Source organism: Hippopotamus amphibius, chromosome 1, assembly GCF_030028045.1.
Source record: "Hippopotamus amphibius kiboko isolate mHipAmp2 chromosome 1, mHipAmp2.hap2, whole genome shotgun sequence".
In the NCBI taxonomy this organism is placed as follows: Eukaryota; Metazoa; Chordata; class Mammalia; order Artiodactyla; family Hippopotamidae; genus Hippopotamus; species Hippopotamus amphibius.
In genome coordinates, this window is record NC_080186.1 from 13,682,356 (window position 1) to 13,706,576 (window position 24,221).

At 50.3% G+C, this 24,221-nt stretch overlaps 1 protein-coding gene across 1 annotated transcript in view; it reads left to right on the forward strand.

Annotated features, from left to right (window-relative positions):
- Window positions 1–24,221, forward strand: part of IGSF21 (immunoglobin superfamily member 21) — a 245,812-nt gene that overhangs the window by 104,960 nt on the left and 116,631 nt on the right. The window contains exon 2 of the mRNA XM_057750825.1: window positions 2,787–2,899. Within this exon, the coding sequence (XP_057606808.1) occupies window positions 2,787–2,899 (113 nt within the window). The remainder of the gene's footprint in view (window positions 1–2,786; window positions 2,900–24,221) is intronic.

Below are 24,221 nucleotides of genomic sequence, written 5' to 3' on the forward strand. Positions count from 1 at the left end.
GAAAGACCACATTTAATTTTGTTTAACCCCAAATTTCTCACACTTAGTTAATGATGGAAATCTCATTGCCTGAAACATCTATTAGAAGCTCCCTATTCTCTATACAACCTGGGAAATGCTGTCTTAAGGGGTCAAAGCCACCTTCATGTACCCACTTTTTAATTCTCCTCTTCCAGTGTCCCAAGGACCCCCTCTCTCCGCTATGCAGTGGGCTTTCTCTGCTCTCACCCCCGCTTGCCCCTGTGAAGCCTGTGCCCCAGATACCTGCTACACCTGTCGGTGTTCCCAGCTTGGCCACCAATCACCAGAGTTTCCACCATTTCCTCCAATGCCCACCGGACTCACACCTGTGATTCCCTCAGGGCTCGCCAGGAAACAATGACCCTGCAAGCTGGCACCCTGCCCTGGCCCACCTCACATGCACGCACCATCTACACCCACCTTGGGCTGGCTGGAAGATTTATGCTTCTGAAAATGTGTCCTTCCCATCTCCTTCCAGTGGGAGGGGCTGTTCTCTGGTCTTGAGCTGCTCAGCCATCTGGACAAATGATGCTCATCTTGGTTGTAGCTCGAAGGGCGAGAACCACCCCTCCACCCCAGGGTAGGGCAGCCCTGTTGGAAAGGTGAGCGGTCATGGCGGGGGGGAAGTGGTCATCCCAAGGCTGGGAACCATAGCAGAGCAGATCAGGTCCTGTTCTCTTGTCATGCCCTCCCTCCCCAGCAGCACACTCCCATCCTTTCCACAGCTGGATGTGACATGTTTGCTGGCCCATCCTCACCTCTTCCGTCATCAGCTGTGTGTAGCATGGTGGTCACAATGGAACCAGAAGGTCTGGGTTTGAGTCCCAGCTCTGCCACGTACACCTGCGTGATCTTGGCAGGTTACTTCACCTCTCTGTTTCCCTGTAGAAAGTCAGAATAATACTAGTTCCTCTCTCCTAGGATTGTGGTGACAATGAAGTGAGTAAGTGTGTATTAAGCACGGAGCCCCGTGTCTGGGAATGTGAGCCGCTATTACTGCTTCACACTTGGCTTGGCTTGTCCCAGAGTTCTCCCTCCCACTGGGGTTCATCCCCCTGCAGGTGGCCTCCTTGTTTGTCATGGTTTGGTACCTGGTGGGCTTGGGGACTTCCCTGATCATCCAGGCTGGACCAGGTTCCCCCTCTCCCCTCCCCCAGTCCCTCACTGTTATCCTTCCATTACCCTTGCCCACTTAGTGTGATCGTGTTGTGAATCTGTCCCTCCACTGTGTATTCCTGGAGGGCAGGACGATGCTCGAGCCATCCTGCTTTCTGCCCAGGGCCTGCTCAGGGCAGGTGGGAGCAAACTCTGGGGCAGAATGAATGAGGAGAAGAGTTGGCAGAAGATGGGTCCTTCCTTCCAGTTAGCTCTGTCACTGCTCTCATGGGCCATGTGTTCTCTGGGGCTCCCTGTGAGCCTGACCTTTGGTCTAAGTTAGAGGCCACCTGGGGGTGAGCCCCAAGTTTACCTCCTTATCCTGGACATTGGGACCTGAAGCCTTGGACCACACAAGTGAAGTCTGCCCCCAGCTTCCAAATTGATCCCCTCGAAGTCAATTCTTTTTTCTATTTTTTCCTTTTTTTTTCTTCATAGAGTGTTGTAACCATTAAGTTCCAGGCGGGGGTCAGAGCCCTGGGCTCCATCTGCTCAGGTTGCCTGCACAATTGAAATCCACAAACCCATTCTGGCTAGTTTTCTCATTAAGGCAATCAGACTGGATTGATCCATTAGATCAATGGCTGGACATCAGCCGGCAGGAAGCCAACCCGATGAGCCTGGATGATCAGCCCATGAATGAGTTTCCCCATTGAGCTGGAGTAGGCACCTTGCCCTCAGGATGGGCTCTGGGAGGTAGAGGGGTTTGTCAGAGGACTCAGCAGACTGGACTTTGGTGTGAAGGCATCAGTGTTGCCTGGGGTGTGTCTACCAGGAGAAGAGCCCCAGCTTTTGGGAGCTGGGCAGGGATTCCGGGCAGAGCTGGTGGGTGAGAAGCATCATGTGTGCTTGCAGACAACTGAGACTCCTTCCCAGGCAGTCAGCCCATTATCACCCCTCCTACCATCACCACCGCCATGGCCCAGGGTTAGGAATACATATCCTCCTGGGTGGCAGGGTGTGTATGATGGGAGATTGGGGGGTTCAGGAAGCAGACAGCAGTTTCCCAGTTCCCTCTTCCCCTCTCACCAGGAGTAATTTTATGAGGCTGGGAATGGAGGGGTATGGCTACCTAGGACACCATATCCCGATGTTCCAGGGACTCTGGCTGCATGGGATGCGGATGGGGTTTAAGGGTTGGTCAAGCACCCACAGTCAAATAGGTGTGGAGATGCTAGGTTACATGCATTTCAACATGTTCATTTCCTACAGATCTTACACACATTGAGACTTTCTAAAAGCGGGGATGGAGGCGCAATGTTGGACCACAGACCTGTTTCTTCTACAAGGCTATCTTGTAGAAATACATTGAGGCACTTCCTCCAGGTGCCAGCAGGTCCTACTTTCACAGGACCGTTCATCCCAAGAAGAAGTGTTTTCAGGTTTGGAGGGATCCATGGGGAGCCAGGAAGGTTCTCAGAAAGGGAGGCAAAAATGAGAAGGAAGAAGAGGGTGATGAGCTCCACTCGGGCCCACCATCACCATTCACAAGGACTACAGTGAGAAAAGTGCCCCCTGCTGTTGTGCTGGTTCCCTCCCCCATTCCACCCTTCAGCCCAACCCTCGAGATCAGCTCATGCCCTCACCACCCCCTCTCCTTTCTTCCATAGGCTACTTGACCGTCAGTATTGAGCCTCTCCCACCCGTGGTGGCTGGTGATGCTGTGACCTTGAAATGTAACTTCAAGACAGATGGCCGCATGCGTGAGATCGTGTGGTACCGGGTAAGTCGCCTCCACTCTCCCCTCTACGCGTATGGCCAGGGCTGAGGGTAGAGTCCCCAGAGCCTCTCTGGAAACCTTCACTGGATTGGCTATATCCTCAGCCCTAATCAGCCCTGAGCTGTCCTGTGCCTTCTGCCAGGTCCCCATCCTCTGCGGAAACCCTCCTTAAAGACCCCTTTGCCCAGACTTCTCTTCTGTCCTCAGGATCTATCTTGTTCTGGCATCTTTCGTGTCCCTAACATGCCCTTATGCTCAGGAAACCCCATTGGTACCTAGCATTAGTTACTAACAATGCTGCAGGCCCTGACTGCCGTGTAACTAAAGAACACTGAAGGGTGAAACTTGGGCCATGAGGATTTGGGTAATGTTTTTGGCAGGGGAGAGAGAACAGGACAGCTTCCTGCCTTCTTAAAAATTAAATTACAGATATAGTCTGCCTTCTAATCTGATTACACATAGGGCTAGTCCTGGTGCCTGGCACCCCAAGGTCTAAGGAGGCCTGAGAAGGGATGTTATAGAGATGAGCAGATGCCCACCTGCCCAGAGCCCAGGTGTTGGCAACAGGAGAACCAGCTTTGGGTCTTGGGAACAAGTGTTGGCCATTTAAGCCACCACTAGACATACCTGTGTGTCTGGACTGGGCATCCCAGCCTGGTCTCCCTTTGTCACAAGGGAGTTGGGGCTGGCTGGGCTCAGGAGAAGGTCCAGTTGGCACTGACTTTCTTGAAGTGCCACACTCAGGTTTGCACAGAGCAAGGTACCACCATCTGGGGAACGGGTAAGGCGGAGAGCTCCCCTTCCATGAGCTATAACAGGGGTTGGCAAAATTTTTTGGTGGGGCCCAGATTGTAAATATTTTCCTGTCTGGGGACCATATGGTCTCTGTCGCAACTACCCAGCTCTGTTATAGTGAGAAAACAGCCACGGACATGTCAATGGAAGGGCATGGCAGGGTTCCCATAAAATTTTATTCACGGACACTTGAATTTCATGTAATTTTCACGTGCCACAAAATCGTCTTCTTTTTATTTTTTCCAGCCATTGAAAAAGGTAAAAAACCAGTCTTGGCTCATGGGTCATACAAAAGCAGACTGTAGGCTGATTTGGTCCACCGGCAATAGTTTGCCAGCCCCTGATCTAAAACCAACACTTTCCTAACCTTTGTAAGTTGCGTTGCCCTTTCTTCAGCTGAAACCAATGGATGACACAGTCAAGTGGAATGGCTCTGGAGGGAGCGTGGAGGTAGACGGCGGGGAGTGGCGAGGGGTGGGTGGAAGGTGGGGGTTGGATGGGCACAGCTTAGGAGCAAGCATGTAGAAATGGTTCCTTTGCTCCCTCGAGCTGCTGCCACACCCGTGGTGCTGTGCAAGGAAACCCAGTGTTAGAGGATCCTGCTGGGGAGCCCTTGACTCTGAACTGGTTTCCTCAGCCTCCTTGCTGTCGGTCCAACCTTGCCTTGAACCATCCTGTCGTTACTGTTCCTTCTTGCATTCTTGGCCTTTGATTCATCATTTGCTGGTCGCTGCTATTTTGCTGGGCACTGTGACCTGGGCTCCTTTTAACCAATATCGTTGTAGCCCCTCTCACTTAGAATCACCTCCAGGGCCCTCCACCCAAGCTCGAGGCTGCCTGAGACCCACAGGTGTGAACCTGACATTCAGCTCCCCACAGGACCTCCTCTTTAGATGAGGTTTCCATCCTGGATAGATCAATGCGCCTAGAGAAAGTCAAGGCATATGTTAAATAGTGCCATGAACTGAATCACTAAGAGGCGTATTTACACGATACGGGAACTGCTTGGCTGACGCATGCTGCGAGCATCTCATTAGCACCTGGCAGAAGGACTGGGATAAATTAACTCCAGCTCACTCTTGACAAGGGGACCGTGTCTCCTCCTCAAGCCTCTGTGGATGTCGTCAGAGTGAGGGGTAGTGAGAGACCTATCCAGTTGGCAGAGAGAAATACAGAGACCCAGTGGGAACAGTTAATAGGAGTGAAGATGGGAGGGAGTTTGGAAACAGGAAAATATCAGTAGGCACGCACCTCATTGCCTTCCCATCCCTCGAAGCAATCATCCTCGCTCTTGTTTGAAATCAAATGTTCCCGCATCAGTGGTGAAAATCTCCCTGTAGAGGTAGCTACCAGGGTGGGGGCAACAGCAGTGCCAGGCTGAGGTGTAGGAAACCAAGAGCAGGCTTCCACACAGCTCACCTCTGTGTTCTCTGAAGACTGGGGATGGGAGCAGAAGGTGATGCCCAGCTTCCAGTGTGGACAGAGACTCCGCCTTCCCCTTCTTTACCCTAATGCTGAGCACTCCGTTCACCGCCCCACCCCCCTTATCTCCATCCTGGCCTGCCATCACATTGATTGCTTTAAAAATCAGTTACGTCTCTTGCGGGTGTCAGGCCCTGCATAGTGGGCTATGGTAGGCTGCACTAATTAATTTATTTTATTTCATTTCACATCTTTTGACTGAGCGCGTCTGGAATGGGGGGTGGGGGGGGATGCAGATGTATGCAAATCACATGCAAATTGCCCACTGGAGCCAAATGCTTTGGCCCTTTTGATTCTGTAGCTGGGCTGAGGAAGCGGGCTCAGCTGACTTGGTACTCTCCCTGGGACCAGGGGAGCCCTGCATGCCCTGTCTATGATAGTGAAGATGGGGCACAGGACAGGAGCAAATTCCAGGGAACTGGCTCCATGCTGCCAGTTCTCTCTTTGCCTGCTGCCACACTGGCCTTCTGTCACCTATCACCTCTTTTCCCAAGGAGCCAGCTGAATGGAGAGAGATAAGAGCTTACCAAGATGGGGGCTCCAGGAGCCAAGGCCGGGGCGGGGCTTCTGGAGGAGGTGGGAGAGGCAGCAACGGAAACCCCAGTCTCCTTCCCTAGCCGGATCCCCCCCAGACAAGCCCCCACAGCTTCACGCCCCCATCTCTGTCTTCCCCCAGCCGCCCCCGCCCCCAACACGGGGCTGCCGAGCGTTGTTTATTTTCTGTACGTGCGTTTGCTTCCCTCCCCAGCTTCCTTTGCCCACCCTCCATGAATGAGCTTACAGAGCCCGGCTTGGAAGGAAATGAATAGATTACACAGGTCCAGCCAGGGCTGTGTCTCCAACCCCTTTAGCAGGGAAAAGCAAGGCATTGTGATGAGGCTGCCTCTGCCCACTCAGCCCAGTGGGCACAAAGTGACCCCAAAAATGTGTCAAGCCCAGCAGCCTCCCCTCTGGTCCTAAAGACATTATCTTAGCAATGGGGTCATCCTAAGCTCTCAGAAGCATTAGCAAATGCATTGGATTCTTTGGGTAAATTGGGGGAGCTGATGGAATTGTGTGAAGCAAAAGAGATCACCCCCTCGGGGTTAGCAAGACCTCCAGCTTGACATTTGGGAAGGCCTTGGCTTATGGGCCCCTTGGGGATGGGGTAGGAGGGCAGGGACATAGGAGGGGTGGCAAGGCCCTGCACCTTGGACACTTTGCCCCATGGTCTGGCCAAATTATAGAAAAAGATGACAGAACTCTAGAAGAGACTCAAGAAAGTGTACATGATCAGAGCCCCTGGGTCTGTGCTGTCCAATATGGTAGCCACTTGTTACATGTAGCTATTTAAATTTAATTAAATCACATTAAATGAGAAATTCATTTTCTCAGTCAGACTTGCCATGTGTAATTAGTGGCTGCCATACTGGACAGAGTGGGTAGAGACCATTTTCATCACCACAGAAAGTTCTATTGGACAACCTGCTGTAGATATTTGAAAAAAATGATCATGGCCCCTTCCTGGAATATATTGTACTTTCCTGACAAGGGAGTGAAAGTGACTGCTCATTGAGCCAGCTTTCTAGGCAAACTCAACCTAAAGTGAACTTGAGAAAAATGAATTTGATTTGTCGTGTAACCTGCCATCATTGGATTCCGCGGAATGAGGGGTTGGAAGAGGGATTATCATCCTCAAAAGATTTCTTTGAAAACATAGAGAAGATGTCAAAGTTTTCAGGCCCCTGAGGTGCAGGTATCATAGCCATCTATCAAAGCCCTGTTCAATGTGAGAATGCTTTGCAGCCTTTTCACCATCTCCCCGGGTTTTCTCCACTGTTACATGGGTTCCCTCCCAGATTTGAGTTTCTCAGGCTTCTTCAGAGCTCACTCACATAGCTTTCCTCTTTCCCTAGAAAATATACAGCAGCTAATAGGGCAGGGATGCAATTCCACACTTGGCCAGTAGGAGGCAGTCACCAAACAACCAAACTATTCTAGCATTAAGGTTGAGACCTGGTTATAGAAAACGAATGGTAAATAATATCCTCTACTTAATCATTTCTATCCATTTACACCTAAACTTGGGGACTCATTCAGTAATTCTGCTAATACTAATCTGAGTGACTAATAGTACTGAGCCCTTACTCTGTGCCTGGGCACTGGACTGAGGGCTTTACATACATGGCTGCATTCATTTTCATGTTGACATTGAGGTTGGTAGTATTGTCAAGCCTATTTTTCAGATGAAGATATTGAGGCCACCCAAAAAGACTATGTCTCAGCTCGTGTTGCCTTCCCTGACTTCTGCAGAAAGTTCTAGACAGTTCCTCCTCTGTGATTCCTCTTTGAGAGTCTGTACTCCAGCTCTTTCCTCATTATGTCGAAACACGTGTATGGTCCACTGGGCTGTGAGCATCTCAAGCACAAAGGCCACATCTTTTCCCCTTATATCCACAACTCTTAGCAGAGAGCCACCTCAGTATATGTGTTATGTGAACAAATGTTAGAGCTGGAAATACACATGCACGTTTTGACAGGCTACTGTTTTGACAGGAGCCCACTTCTGTTTCAGGTGGGCATCTGTGTCCAGCTGATCCGATCTGTCTGCTTCTGCCTGGGGACTGAGTGTGAGTCCCTGTACACTTAGGATGCTTTGTGGAGTATGAAGAAAAAGGAACATTTCTTATTAGGGAACGCTGTCTAAACTCATTTACTTGGACGTCACCCACCCAGCAGGCAAAGCCAAAGGTCTGTTTATATCATAGAAATCCATTAAACGACCACAGAGAATCCTGGGAATTTAAACTTTAACAGCAGTTTTTATCATCTTTCCTTTGTTTCATCTCTTTCCTTCACAATTTGTTCCCAAGAGCTGCACTGGGTCCAGGTTACAAGGCCACAGAAAAGATAGCCACGGAGCGAGATAGAGCGAGGAAATCTACAAAGAGTGATAACGCCGCCACTTTCAGGAGCGCCTTATCTCTTCTCTTTCACCTTGTGGGGAACGTGTGCCTGGGTGTTTGTTTAGTGGTGGAGATGCCTCCTCCGTGATGCTACCTGGCCGGGGTGAGTTCCCACTTTGGGGCTCTGCTGGCTGCCTCTGCAGTGAGGGTTTATGGCTACTCTGAGCCTTTAGAGAAGGGATTAAGCCTGGAAGCTGGGAAGAGTAAGGTAAAGAGAAAGAGGACTTCAGCATCAGGATACCTGCATTTGAGTTCAGGGCATGTGACTTCAGGCAGTGACCTAACCTTTCTGTTTTGAAAACCTCATCTGAAATTGGGCATGAAACTACCTACATTGTAGGCATAAATGAGATAATGTCTGCAACCAAACAAGCCCAGTCCCACTGCAATCCTTTTATTCCACCCAACAAAAGCTCATGATGGGACCTGTTCAACAAATGGTAGCCATTATCCTCTCATGACCCTTGGTAACAAGAGATCCAGAGAGGGGAATTACAGAGTAAGTAAGAGTGGAAGGTATTGTGGGAGGATCACCAAGATGGGGTTCCTTGAGTTCCATCCTACCACCTGCCTTCCCAACACAGACAGTCAGGGATAATACTTAAGGCTGTTACCCTCTTTGTCGCTATGTGGTCCTGCTGGTGAACTCACTGGATTTAATTCTCGGAAAGGTCATCACACAGCTAAGCCGCTTCAGTGGATCTTAGCTCTCCCTGAAGCAAGAAGTTATTTCAAAATGGCTTTACTAGCATTAGCTCTCTCTTAGTCTCAGTCCTTGACAATGTTTTTTTGTCTGAAACAAAGTGGGAAATGATGATGATAAAGGGACATTACAGTCCAATGATATCATAAGGGCAAGAAGGCAGGTACGCTCTTGGTGATGAGTACAGACCAGGTCCCAAGTCCTAGAGAACTGGGCTGTATCACTCCTTTGGCCCCTCTGGCTTGGAGTCCAGCCTGGCAGCCACTCAAACTGGCTGCTCCTTGCTACCCCCCTCACAGGTCTTAACAGCTCCAAGATCTGGAGGAGGAAGGGATTAAGGAAGACCAGAAGCCTTCTTCACTGATCCAGGGCTAAGTCGGCTGACCTGCCTTGTCCAGGTCTCCATCCTTGTCCCTGGTCTCCCAAAGGGGCAGGCTTTCACTGATGAGGAATATCCTACACCTAATTTTATCACACCAGTCACCCATGAGGAAAGAGAAAGTACCAGAGAGAAGGCCCACCAAAGGACAGCTGATTGTAGAATAAGTGTAGTGACACATAAGGAAGAAACAAACATCTTTCCAAGTCTAGCTCCATTGCAGTCTTTTTATTTCACCCTCAACCATAGATTGTATCCATCTGAAGAGATGGAGAAATAGCAGTCAGCAAGATATGAAGAAAACTGGGAGGGTGGGGTGTCCCAGACCCCAAAGGAAGAAAGTGGTCCAAGAAAGAAAAAACAGTCAGCTGCCTCCAATGCTGCAGTGAGAGGACTTAAAAGAACTGAGGAATGTCCACAAATCTGCAACGTGGAGCTCCCTGTGGTCCCAGACCAGAGCAGCTTCCTCAGAGTTAGTGGGGGCAGAAGCCTGGCTGGAGTGGGCTGAGGGGAGCACTAAGACCAGCTGTGGCATAGCCTTGAGGATTTGGCTATTAAGAGGATTTGACCTTGAACTTCTAGACAAACCTTTGCAGATAACATAAAGACAGTGCTGCTTCTATCTGGTCCATCTCTGTTTGCATGTCGTTCATAAGCCAACAAACTCCCCCAGCCTTGCAATCTGGAACTGGTGGCAGCCTCACTTTCCTCTTCAAGGATGTGGAAGTGCTTGCCCAGAGAGTTTAAGGGAGTCTAGAGGGATTCAGCAATGCCTTTGGTATTTGGAGGAAAGTTCTCAGCTCTAACCATCCAATTAATTTGGTAGCCTGTGGACGACAGCTGTTCACACAACACTGCTTGGTGCTGAGCACGGTACACGGTGCTGGAGATGCAAAGAAGGAGATAGTGGACCCGATTCCCTCCAGGGGAGAGCTTCCAAGTCCAGGCATCATTAAACTGTAAAGATCTGTTTCCTCATCTGGTGCATGGGCTTGATCGGCTCCCTCTAAGCATCTCCCAGGGGTTTGTGTGAAACAAAGGAGACCCATTTACATCACCCTCGGTGCAGGGGAAATAGGCTTCACTCAGGTCACTTTATCCCCTTTTCCGCCTGGCCAAGTCTTACTCATTCTCTTCTCTGTGAAGCCTTCTGACCTCACTCACCGAGCAGAATTCAGAGACCCTCCTGTTTACGTTCCCTCGGCATTGTTTTGCTTTCTTCCATTAGAGAGGTATCACCTGGTATTTTAGTTATCCGTCTTGTCTTTGTGTCTGTGGCTGAGTTTTATTTATCTGCTGCTCCAGTGTGCGCCGTGGTACCTACGGGCCCTGGACCAGAGTCCTTATGTGGCATCTCTGGACCCCTAGGGGGTGTGTGGATAGGCTTTGTGGGGGAGGTACTTGGATCCCCAGAAAGTATATCCAATATGCTGTGCGCAGTTCTTAGGGAAAAGGGAACGAATATTCACAAAAGGGTCTGTGACATCCCCTAAAAGGCTCAAATGGGCAGCAGCAGGTGTCCAGGGCTCATGAGGGTGAAATGTGGAAGGTGTTGTTACCTCTACCTGTGGGTCACCAAGGTGGTACTCAGGATGGGTCTAGGAGACCAAGGGGCTGCAAGGCTGTGTGTGACAGGGAGCCTGTGGTCCTTGAGCTTTCCAGGGACCTGGTGGGGGGAAGGGGTACTGCAGTCGGCTTTGGGTGGGAAGAGCCGTGCGGGGCTGGGCTCAGTCCAGATGCCACAGGCCAGTCAAGCCCATGTGCGCACAGACACCCTTGGACGGGAGAAGGAGATAAGGGGGAGGGGGGGAAGGAACGGCCGGCTTTGGCAGCAATTCACCGCTATCTCTGGCACGTGGGTAGGTGTTCTGACCAGAGAAATGTATCCTCTTTGGGGGATTACGATCAGGTTTCTGATATTGGCAATGAGACCATTTCTCTGCCCAGAGGTGCTCATACAAGGCTGATAAGAGCTCTTGGCTCCCAGACTATTGGGGGGCGGAGGTGCCAACCGTTGGAGTGGGTGTCCAAATAACAAGGCGTTCTATTGGAGCACATGTGGACTCCACCAGTAACAGGCTCTCCGATTGGATGGCCGTGAAAAGAAAACAGGGTAGGCTGGCAGATCCAAGGTGGACGCATTGATAGGGAGTTTGTCCTCATTTACCAAATGCACAGAAAAGAAAAGAGCAGGGGCCTGGGGGCAAAATGTCCTGTGTGACCTTGAGCAAATGACTTCTCCTCTCTGAGCCTCAGGAGCTTCATCAGTAAAATGACAGGATGAAGTGAGGTGGTCTCTATAGGATACGCTCTTTTCCACTTTGCAGCCAACCCCCCTTCCTTCCTTTCCTCTCCCCCAGCAGACCTGGGCTGGGGGAAGAGGCTGGTGCTTCACAGCCAGGTACTCCCGAGGGTGAGGCTCGGGCAATTCTTCATCAGGGCGGAAATCCTGGCTGGAGTTGCTGTCAGGACCTCTGAGCCAGTGGACACCAGAGCTATATTAAGCCCAGAGTGTGATTTCCAGCAGACTCTGCCTGGTTGAGCCCTGCTGGGTTTAAATGACAAGGGGGCTGAATTAACTTGTCGGAGGAAGATTAAAGGTGAACTTCCGCTCCAGCACGCCAATGACATAAAAGAAAAGGACTGAAATAAAGATGTTTCCTAGAAAACCAGCTTAGGATGCTCCTCCCTTCTAAGTCCTTCCTCCTCCTACTTCTCTCCCCACCCTTTCTGTACTGAGTGTGTCGTCCTTATATGAAGAGTGACTGCATACTCTTCCCAGGAGACTCAGAGATGTCCCCCAGGGCCGTTGTACAGTCACCCTGACGCAGACAGGCACAACCTGGCCCTTTTCTAAAACACACTGTGGCTGCCCTACACTTCACAAGAGCTCCCCATCACCTTAAGAACCAAGTTCAAGGTCATTGGCCCATCATGCAAGGTCCTTGATTCAAGCTCCATTGACTGATTTTCTCCAGCCTTGCTTCCTACAGTGTTCCCAAATGGGCCCGCTGCTGGAATTCTTTGGCCTATTTGCAGTTCTTGGAACAGGCCAACGTTCTTTCCCACCTCCGTGCTGTGGCAAATGCTGCTTCCTCTGCCTGCGATGCCTTTCCCCCCTCCATCTGGCAAACTCCTATTTGCCCTACAAGGTCAGCCGCAGTGTCACCCCCAGAGACCTTTCCCCATTGTTTTTTCCCTTCCATCTTCTTCCTCATGCAATCATCACGACCCAGGCATCTTAAAATACTCAGAATTCTACCCTAGGACTTAACACACTAGATGCACGTGTTCATTTAGGCAGCAGGTATTTCTTGAGCACCTACTATGTGCCAAGCCTTGGGACTAGAGCACTGAGTAAGAACAGTGGGGTCTTGTCTTTATGGAGCTTGTCGTTAAGCAGGGAAACAGAGATTGCCTGAAAAACTGTCAAATTTCTTCAAAATTGTGGCAACTGACCCCTAAAAGGACAGGTGCCAGCTGACTGAGAGCTCACGACAGGGGAATTAGTTGTAATAGTTGAACGTCTCCCTTCTAGAATGCAAGCACCTTGTTGGTAAAGACCAGGTGTCCTGTTTGTATCTGAGCACATAGCTTAGAGAATGAATGAATGAGTGAATACCTTATGTGGTGCTGAGGGACATGGAAATAGACTCTTAGTCGATGAGGTGTATAATTTTCTCACAATTAGAGCTCTTCAACAATGGATGGGATGGCTTGAGGACTGGTGAGTTCGCCACCGCTGAGAGTGTCTAAGCAAAGGTTGGAGGGGTCTCCTGTCAAAAGAGCAACAGAAAGGATTCCTGGCTTCCAGGCCCAAGGGATCCCAGAGCAGGATGACGCCATCCATTTCAGCTCTGGAATTCTGTGCTATGTCAAGTGCAGCTGCCCAGCAATGACATCATGACAAGGTAGAGATGGAGCCTCCAGCCAACTTGGCTAGCCCACCCATCACGTGTGGGGCACCAGGTATCCAGAAAGTTCTAGATTCTCCAGGAGAGGGGTGATTGTGGTTGCTCTGGGAATCTGCTTCGTGTGGGTGCCCCACCCTGGAGTGGACGTTCAAAAGAGAGGAGGCTGCAGACACCTGGGAGCGGAGAGGTGTGGGAGAACGTGAAGGAAGTCGGTAAGACCAGATCCAGAAGAGCAGTCCACAGCCGAAGGCCTTGTAAAACACATCTCTGTTCATGTCACCCTGCCTGAAACTCATCACCGAGGCCTCCTCATTGGGACAAAAACCCAAACGCCAGTGTCCCTTACCGGGTCTGGCCCCTACAGGCCTCTCCAGGCTCATCTGTGTGCTTCCATGAAGGAAGAAGCTGCGGGTGTTCAGAGACCACAGGGAGCCTTGACAGAAGGAAGAGGCAGGACTGGGGAAGGGCAGGAAGGGCTCTGCAAGCTGGACCTGCTAATTCTCATGTCAGAGGCTGGGACACTGAGGTTAGATGGGGTTAAGCAACGTGCTCTGAGTTGTCCTATTAAAGAGAGGTTGGGTCAAGCTTTGAACCCGCTCTTGGACTCCAAACAATTTTCTTTCTTTAGGCTCCACTGAAGGTCATAAATACCATTCTGGGGGTGAGGGGGTGGGAAGGACTTCCCCCCGAGTGACAGGCAAGCCCTCTGGCTTGGGGAGACTTTTTCTTCCTCCTCCTCCTCATCAATGCCATCACTATGGTTTAGCTCTGGTGCTGTGTCAGGGATGTTGCAAAATCACCCCACTGGATCCTCACAGATACCATTTGACCCCAGCACTATTGTTCATTTTAGGGTTGGGGCCATCACAGCTCAAAGAGGTAAAGTAACTGGCCGCAAGCCTTGCAGAGAGTAAGACAGAGCAGGATCTGTCCACTGGCCTGATTTCCCCTTACAGCCTGACCTTCTCAGCATCCAGGCTGGTCCACAGAACTGACAGGGGCCGCCTGGATCCCCCTTTGGGAAGCTCTGTAGCTCTGGCACAGGGTGAGACAGAGAGGGCCAGGGGCCCGGGAGGGGCCGGCTGCCTCAGGATGTCCTCATCATCACACAGCCGGAGCCACCTGTCTGCAGAGGCGGTGGCACAGATCCACACAGAGGCTGTCAATGGCAAAGGAGGACCCTAGGGAAAACACAGCTTCCACCTGCAGAGCTGACACAGGCAGCACGGTTCACCTACCCTGAGACAAACACGCAGAGCAGAGCAGAGCAGACAGGTGGAAAGGACGGGACCCTCCCCTCCGTCTCCCCTCTCCGCATGCCCTCCCCCCTACACACATAGGGCAGCTGCCCACATGGATGAACCGGGGATGCTACCATCCAGAGCCAGGTCTTGGCACATGGCCCCCAGGAATCCTGTCAGTGAGGGAGACGGGAGGTGTGGATTAGTGGAAAGTCTGAATTGGAGACTATCCTTCAAGAAATGAATTTAATGATTATTATTATTGTTATATTATTTTTATTTTGCAAGGCAGTGGAGTAACTCAGATGAGTCAAAACAAGTGTTGTCAAGTAGTGGATCTTGGGGGACCTGCTTTCACGGTTATAATAATCACTTTAATTGGCACATTAATTATATGTGAGCAGGTGCTTCCAAAATAATTGAGGGTGTTGGAAAGCTGTTTATTTCCTTAAGTGGTTTAAACATTCCCCTTTAACCCAGTGTGCGCGATGAATATCAAATCATGCCAGACCTGATCTTTGGAGATGAGAGGAGTGCGTCCTGTCTGAATCTGTGGGCTCAGACTTAGTGCAATCTCCAGGTCATCCCTTCGTGCGTTCCTTCCTTCATGTGTGAGACGAACACCTACCAGAAACCTGCGCAGAGCTCTGGGTGCCACACCGAGATGCCGTCCCCCAGCTCACACTCTGCTGGGACAGACGGGATGTCACAGAGCCACAGAGCAGGAGCCCCACCCCAGTCTGGGGATGTTCCGGAATGAGGAGGGGACAAAGGGCATGGCCAGCATAGGCAAAGACATGTGCAAAGGCCCTGAGGGTGGCCCATGGAAATCCCGTCGGGGGAAGGATGGAGGAGGAGGGGGAGGAGGAGGCTGAGGGCGGTCAGGGTCCGCAGCAGAACGAGCCACGGTTGGGGTTCCAGGCAGTGGAGCTTGGCTTACATCCATGGGGAGCATTCAAAGAATTTTAAGCAAAAGAGCAGAAGCATCCAATTTTGCAAATCTCTGGACCCCTCCCAGAGACATTTGATAAGCATCTCAGACTTGACACGGCCAAAGCAAAATTCTGTATTTCTCCCCCAAACCCGTCCCCATTCTTCCCCGTCTTAGTAAGTGGCATCACCAATCCGCCCGTTTACTTAAGCCGGAAACCTAGGGATCTTTCCTGCTCTTCTCGTCCCTTGCCCCGCCCCCGCCCTACAGCTCTTCCATTGACGTCAACACTCAAAAACATGCCCTGAATCCACTTGCTTCTTCCTTTCCCCTGGCCACCAGGAACTTCTATCACTACCTAGCGATGGCAGTCTCCCCTCTGCTGCCTTCCAGCACCCAGCCTTGCTAGTGTTCCTTCAACACTCCACGAGTCCACTGTTCCTAAAAGTCCAAGTTGACCCAACCCAATTCCTAATGTGCGGAACCTTGTGTTTGGTGGTGTTCCAAAGAAGAACAGCCTGTGCCCCGAGGAGTGTGTGGACCAGTGGTGAAGAGGCAGCTTAGCAGAAGGGATGCTGGAGGCAGAAAGATGTGAGTTCAATTCCAGGCTCTGCCTCTTCCTCTGTCACCTCCCTCAGCCTCTGCATCAGTGCCTGTAAGATGGGCTAATGATAATAGCACCAGCCTCTCAAAATCATCCCCGATTTGGACACTAAATCACACAGTTTGCTGCCAATTCCTGGCTTGCGGGAAGTGCTTTTCATATGTTGACTCTTGTGATGGTGCTCTAGTTTTCTGTGAACACAGGCTACGGGACAGCATGCCATGATCCCACCCCAGGTGTCAGGCTGAGATGGGACAGGCAGGGGTCTCTGCTTTGAAGGGGTTGTTGCACGTGATGCTGGGGGCTTTCCTCTGCATCTGAGAGCATGTGCTGGAGGGGGACCAGCTGGAGGCTGGAGGGAAGTCATTCAGTGGATCCCTCAGAGAAATCCAGCCACATTGCTGAACTGGTTTGGCCTTTCCAAACCATGCTACACTTGATGCTGTACTCTCTATTGAATCACCTTTCAACAAATAGTTATCAAGTGTCCACTGTGTCCCAGGCAGGGTGCAAGATGTTGCTGTAGAGGTTCTGCCTAGTGGAATAAAAGAAACTGGTGGTGTTTGCATGTTTGTCTTTTATGCAAGCATCTTACTGACACTTGTCAGTTCTGATAGGGTTTTTGTTTAATTTCAATCTCTTGGATTTTTAAAAGTTACGTAACTATATTATTGCAAATAATAACGTTTCTCTTCTAACACCTGACAGACAGTATCTCAGTGTATAAAAGCACATGTCCTGGGACCAGATCACTGAGGTTCAAGTCCTAGCTTTGCTGCTTAGAAGCTTTGTAACTTTGAATAAGTTACTTAAACTCCATGCCCCAGTTTTCTCATCTCTTGTAATGAACTTAGGACAGTTCCTGGAACTATGTAAATGTTGGTGTTGTTATTACTCATTGAATTTATTATAATTTCTTGCCTTATTCCATTGCCTAAAATCTCCAGAATGCTTGTAATATGTTTCTTTGTCTTATTTCTGTTTTTCATAGAATTGCATTTATTTTAACATTGCATATGGTATTTGCTGCTGGTTTCCAATAAATACTATTTTTTGTCATGTAAAGGAAGTTTACTTCTATTCCAATTTCACCTAGAGTTTTTATAAAGAAAAATTAAGTGCTTCTTAAGAATCTACTGAAATAATCATATGGTTTTTCTCCTTTAATTTACTAGTGTAATGAATTATGTTGATGATTTTCCTAAAATTGAGTCCCCACTGGGTTTTTACAATTTCTTTGAACAAATATCTTGTGTCCCAAATTAAAAGAACTCTCAAGTGTTTATTTTTTACTATTATAAATGGAATCCTTTTCATTGGATTTTCTGTGGGTCTCTGGAATATAAGAATGCAATGCAATTGATTTTTTGTGTGTGTGGCTTTATCTTGCATCCTACAAATTAGATGAATTCATTTATTCTCTTTAACAAGCATGTGGTAGCTTTCCTTGTATTCTTTAGGCATTCAGTTTCCTCAGCTGACATTTTTATTTCTTTCTCTTCTGTATTTTTTGGATAGGCTGCATTTACCAGTGAACAAGTATGCAATGCATTCCTACTATGTGCCAGGCACTGGGCCAGGCTCTGCTTCCCCGATTACGCGTGTTGTGTTTGGCAGGGTAGGGGGTTGGGGTACCCTCATCTATAGGCATATTGAGAACCGAGGCCTGAAGACGGGAAGGAGTACCACCATGTCCCCAAAGCCACTTAGATTCTAATTGGGATTCACACATTGTGAACCCTCAGGCCAAGCTGCCTCCTGACCGATGCATCTCCCCTTTCAAGGGCAGGAGTAGTTAGCCTTGAACCCAAGGGGGACCCAGACCTCTGAAATGCAAGGGTTATTTCTTGCAGGGAAAGTGATGATAGATGCCCTAATACTGAAACCTGGCCTTGAGCTGTTGAGCTCTCTGTCCCTCTTTCTGACCCTGAATCTGGGACTTGCTTGAACTAAAAAGAAGGAAATATCTCTGTTCATTATTTTTTCCCAAGCAGCATCTCAGCTCTGAGGGGCTTGGCATGGAGTTGCAGCGTGCCGTGCTCCCAGACTGTGGACGATGCTCTCCTGCTCTCCTGTTCTAAGAGACTGTTAGCATCCTGGTCCCCAACAGGCTCCCCTCTACCGGGCGCTCTTGCTGCCTCAGGCCCCAATCTCCCCAAGTCAGCTTAATTATCCTCATGGAGCTTAGGACTGCAACCTCCAGGCTCACTCTCTGCGGTCTCATCACCTCGGGCTTCCTCGGGCTTCCTGAAAAGATGGCAGCCGGCATCTCGCTGTGACAGCCCTGGAGTTATGCCTGAAAAGGCAAAGAGGACTAACTCAGCATGTGCCCTAATCACCAAGCCCCATGCCTGGGACACCTTTTATTAATTCACACTAAACCGCTGTGTGGGTTTGTGGCAGCCTGTCTAGCATGACCTTGTGGCACCAAAGAGGCGTTTTGCCCACACAAGCCACAGGCCTGAGAGCCTCCTGGGTCCCCAGGCTCTCAGAAGATTATGGAAAATGCATCAGCTGCTGAGGCTATTTGGAAGCTGCTTGGGACTCAAGGAGGGGAGAATGAGACCTTCTTGATGATTCACATGATGCCAGGCATTAAGCTAGGAGTTGTCCACGCACCACTCGAAGCAGGAGACAGAAGCATCTCCATTGTACAGATGGGAAAACTGAGGCTCAGATGTGTGATATGATTTCCCACAAGTTGCAGGGCTGGCACTCGAACCCAGGTCCTCTGACTCCAGAGCCCCACATGAGCCATTTTCTCGTTCTCTTGAGATGGTCAGTCGATGCGAATCTTCCACTTCACAGGGGCTGCTGGCCTTGATGACCCGAGGATGGGGCCAGCTCTCTTAGGCTTCCAGAGACAAGGCTGGGGCTCTGACCTGTGCTAGGGGAGCAGCAGGCGCATCCCCTTCCTCCTCTGGGTCATTACCCAGCCGCCACAGTCCCACCCACTACCTGTCTTCATCATCCTGGGTGGTGGTGGGGAAGGGGAGCATCGTCCTTTGAATGTGTCTATACTCCTATTTAGTGAGTACTTCGAAATGTTAGCTCCTTCCCCAAGCCTCTCCTCCTACTCCCACACACTCACAGTCTGCCCAGACCAATAGAGCAGGAGCTAAAAGGAAAAAGCCCAGGCATAGAGGTGTCTACAGGGCATGGAAGATAGTTCCCTAGCCCTGGAGAGAGATGCCCACAGAACACACCAAAGGAGAGGCAGTCAGTTGGTTGGGATTGTAGATTTCCTGCAAGCTGAGTCTGGGCTTTCTCCTTCCCTCTGTCCCTCCACGCTCCCCACACAGGACTGTGCACACAGTGGGAGCCAGGCCAGTGCTGGCTGCCTCAGCGTTGAAGGGAGACGCTGCGATTCATGTCAAGCTGCCGGAATTAACCCCTCTGTGTGTCTCAAAACTTTGCACAACGTGGGGGGTTCTGAGCAGACGGTCGGAGGCTAGTTTCCGTGGCGCTGGCAAAGTTGTGCAGCATGATTTATAGATTGCTTTTGTAGAAAAGTGATGCTGGGATTTTCCATTAGACCAGGGCACCTTGCAGTTGTGGCTTTCTGAACGATTAGAGGGGAGGGGACTGGGAAAATGCTACCAATGCAGACAGACGGCTTCCTTCTTAGGGCCTTGAGAAATGACTCACTATGTTTGCTTTTGCCCCTCATGGTCCTTAGGACGTAGAGTTTAGACAAGGTCTGATGATGCCACATGGCGAGTTCTCTCGGGCAAGGTGTCCTAGGTGAAAACCACTCATTCATCTAACATCCTCACGTCATTCATTTATTTAACAAATATTTCTTGGACACCCGGGGCTGCAATGCTCTGTGGTAGATGCTGAGAGCACAGCATTGAACAAGACAGCTTCTCTCTGCCCTTAAAAGATCTTACATCCTGTTGGGGGATGCAGAGGGCATAAATCAGAATTTCTTGTCAAATGATGGAGGGGTTATGTAGCACGGACACCCAGTCCAGACTTGAGTGGTCAGAGTTGGCTTCCCAAGGAAGGAAAGTAGGACTTAGAGGTTGAAGAATGAGGTAGACTTAGCCCAAGGCCTGTGCAGGTCCCCTAAAATGGAAGAGAGTGTGGCAAGCCCAAAAATCAAAGTGGGCCATGTAATTGGGGTCTAGGGGGGAGAGCCGAAGAAGCAGAAAGCAGCCGGAGGGGTGAGTGGGGCCTAGATCAGGTATTCATCTTCATAAGATGCTTGAATTTAACCCTGAGGGCAAAGAGAGGAACCCATTTTTATGCAGAAGAGCAGCAGGCATGGTCTATGTGATCACTGTCCGCTCTGAGGTCAATGAACTGGGACTGGGTGGAGGTTGCGAGCCCCAGGATGGGTCAGAGGCTCTGGGTTGGAGGCTGCCACAGTGATCTGGGGGAGCAATGATGGCAGCCGAGTTAGGGAGTTGGCAGTTGGGGTGGAGTGTTGGGATGGATTAGTGGCCAGGGGCTTGCTGGAGGCCCTGCAGAGGGAGGACGCTGCTGAGCGGGGAGATATGAAGAGACTTCAGAGAGGAGGGGACCTGCAGGTGGGCTGGAGGCATGGCTGGCTGCATCATTCCACCAGATGCAGAAGGTGAGGGGAGATGCAAAGGTGTCCTGGCAGGGGCAGCTCTCTGTGCAAAAGCAGCGTGGGAATCCTAGGCAGCCTTTCTGAGCTCGGAGAGCTCGGCCAGACAGATTGCCACTTCACAACCCAAGCCCCTGTGCTAGCAGCACCTCTCCTCACCCGGTACCCTAAATCTCTGTGGTTGAGACCAGAGAAATGGCCAAGAGCCACGTGGCAAGAGAAGACGTTCCAGCCTTAAGACATGAAAACTGCCAGCACCTGTGCTCTTTCTAGATCCTGCCTCCCCTTCTCCCCACTGGCACACAGGGGGAAGGCTGGGGTGTCCAGTGCAGCAGTGGAAACCCACTGGTGCGAGAGTTGGCAACAGTCAGAACCTGCACCCCAGGCCCTGGCTCCCTACCTCCTCCCCTTTGTGTGTCCTCAGACTCCTTTCCTGTTGCCGGGGGAAGACTTGGCAGCATCTCAGTCCTCTGCCTGCTGGTCCATGGGACAGTCTGCTCTCCTCGTCTCACCGGGGAGGGAGGTGTGGATGCCCCCTGCTCACAGCACCCTGTCTCTGTCTCTGTTTCTGTCTCTCTGCTCTTCTCTCTCTCTCATCCCCTCCCTCTCTCCCTCTCCTGGTGAATTCACATGTGCTCTGACCATTGGCGCTCACCTAAACGTGGCTTTATAAACGCCCTCGTGATTCTCTCGGGTGCTGGGATTCTGTCTTCAGCCTCAGCCTGTGTGTTCTTTTGAGAGAAAAGGACCACGTCTCCCCCATCAGACCGAGAAGCCCTGAGGGCAGGGGCTGAGCTAAGAGAAATTACTGAAGACAGAGTAGCTTCTCTTCTCAGCGCTGGATCATAAACCCTATGTAATTAAAATACCTTCAAAACAGGCAAAAATTATAGAGTAGAAAGAGGATGTCTGTGGAGCTGGACAGAGCCAGGCTGAAATCTGAGCTCCACCATTTACTGGTTTTGACCTCTCTGGGCCTCAGTTTCCTCTTGTGCTAAGTGGGGATAGAAACTCCCACCTCACAGAGCTATAAAAGTTAATGTTCCCAGTCCACAAGCACTTACAAAGTGTCTACCGTATGCCGGGAACTATTCTAGACACCGGAATGTAGTGGTGAATGAGACAAACAATCTCCCTGCTCTAGTGGGATGGGGAGACAGAGCATTCATTAATTAATTAGCAAGAAAGTATCAGACGGTGATAAGTGTGGTGTAGATAATTTAGGATGATGTGGCAGAGAGTAACTGGGGCTTCTTAGGTTGGCTGGTCAGAAAAGGTGCCTTTTAGGAAGTAACAATGAAATTGAGGACTGTATGACAAGGAGGAGGCAGCCAAAGATGAGGAGGAGCGTTCCAGGCAGGAAGGGTGTCTACGGAAGGGCTGAGCTTGGTTATGCTGTCCAGAGATACTCTCTGACCCTGGGGCTTTAGCCTTGGAATGGCTTTTAGAGATGTCCAGGACCACCCTCTGTACTTATCAGGTGGAAAGAGTGGCCCAGAGGAGGCTATGGACTTGCCTCAGCTGTGGAGGTAGTCACTAGCTAAGAAGACACCAGAGGCCAGAGCCAACACCCCACATGCCTCTGTATGCAATCAAGTGACTTCTGGATTTCTCCTTCCCCAGCAAGTCCAAGGGTACAAACAGCTGGTGAGGTGTCTGGGGCAGAGTTCCTCTCTCAGTCATATCTGGCGAGATCTAAGTGGAAGGGGAAGAAGGGAGGAGGGGTGGACTGGGGCTTGCTCACCCAAGCCTGTCTCCAATCTCCTGGGAAACAATATCTGGGATGTGAGAAAGACCATGGGTTCTAATCCTACTGCTGCTACTTCCTTGCCATTACATCTTGGGTTAGTTACTTAACCTCTCTGAACTTTAGACTTCCTTTCTTAGTAAAGGGAGCTCATGATGCTGGCCTCACGGGATTGTTCTTAGGACTGACTGCGATAGTGTCAGGAAAAAGCCCTAGGTCCAGAGCTTGGCATCTCGGAGGTGCTCAACCAATGGGAATAATTGTTGGGAAGAATTACCAAGCCTCCTTCCACTCTAACCCCCTCATGCCCACTACCCTGGATGCTGACTCTGAAACATCTTGTCAAAAGTTTTCTAGGATCATAACAAGTTTAGGAAGTCCCTCCACTCCATGATAATGAATGCTTCTCCCTTCCCCAAGAAGCAGATAGCCTTCCCGGGCATCCTTATCCACCACGTGCGGTCCACCTGGCCTTGTCATAAGATGCTACCACGTATCCCTGTCACCGTGCCCAGAGATCAAAGAGGCCACAGCAAACCTGTAAATTTCCTGAGTTCTCTGAGGGGCTGCAGTATTTCTTGGCACCCCAATGTCCTTAAATAGGTTTCCATTGTTTGCCTTGGTCACATCTAGAGGGGGCAGGAAAGAGAACACTCACTCCCTTGAGGATTGGGCCAGACCCCAGGCTTCTGGCTACATTCTGTCAGCCTCTAAGAAGGTGCAGGGGTGGGACTTCCCTGGTGGTCCAGTGGTTACCAACCTGCCTCCCAATGCAGGGGATGCAGATTGGATCCCTGATCAGGGAACAAAGATCCCACATGCTGCAGGGCAACGAAGCCCACGCGCTCTGCAGCCCTCGCGCCACAACAAAGAGCCAGTGTGCTGCAATGAAGACCCTATGCAGCCAAATAAATAAATATATATTAAAAAAAAAGAAGAAGAAGGTGCAGGGGCCCCTTCATCTCTCCGCGGTCCTGCCCAGGGAAACTCCAGGCTAGATCCTGCCAATACCTAGGATCCAGCACAGGCTCTCAGAGGTAGTTCAATAAAGAGAATTTTAAAGCCTTTTAATGCTTAGCAGGGAGTCTGTCCTTTGCCAAATCACCAATTAAGGGGACAGGCCAGTTCAACATGACTTTATTACTAGCATTTTATCTGGAAGAGGAGGCGGGGGGTAGGGGGGAGGAGGTGTAGGCAATGAAGTCTCTGGGGCAGCCTTCTGAGCTTCCTTTGACAGGGACAGTCATCTACAGTAACTGGGTGCCTCCCACCTTGAAGGCTCCGAGGAGAAGCCAAAGGACTCCTTGACTTTTTCCTTACCCTTAGGAGCTTGCAAAGCAATGGAGTGAGGTTGGTCAAAGAAGGCTTCCTGAAAGGCGCAGACTTTAAGCTGGACTGTGAAAGATAAGTAAAGTTAGGGGACATTGGAGAGAGAGAAGATGGCATCAAAGGCAAGAGGCCCTGAAGGAGCAAAGCAGGGTTCATGGGAGCTAATAAATAATATTTAGGGGCACTTTCTATGTCTCAGGATTGTGCTAAGCATTTTAAAAGTGATCTCTAATCTTTCCAATTCTAAGACACATGTTCTTTTGTTGTCACCATTTTGCAGACACAAAAACTGAGACTGAGGTATTTCAGCCCAATTCATGCTTCTAGAAGGTACTGGACCCTGGATTAGAACCAGGCAGCTGGTCTCAGTACTTCTGCTTTTAACCCCTAAACTGAAAAGTGGGGGGAGATGTGGAGGGATTAGGAGTACAGGGGCTGTGAAGCTAGTAGAGCTTGTCTTTACCTGAAGCCCACAGGTCCCCATGTCCCTCTTTCTGAGCCTCCCAAGGACATCTATCTATTCATTCATCCATCCATCTACCCATTCACCAGATCTAGACCTACCACCTAAACTGACCTGGCCTAGGCCCTGGTTCCTCTTATCAGCACTCTTCTTCCCTTCTATTATAGCAGGTGCCTTAGGAAACCATTACTCCCAAAGGAATGTTAGGTGGCCTTC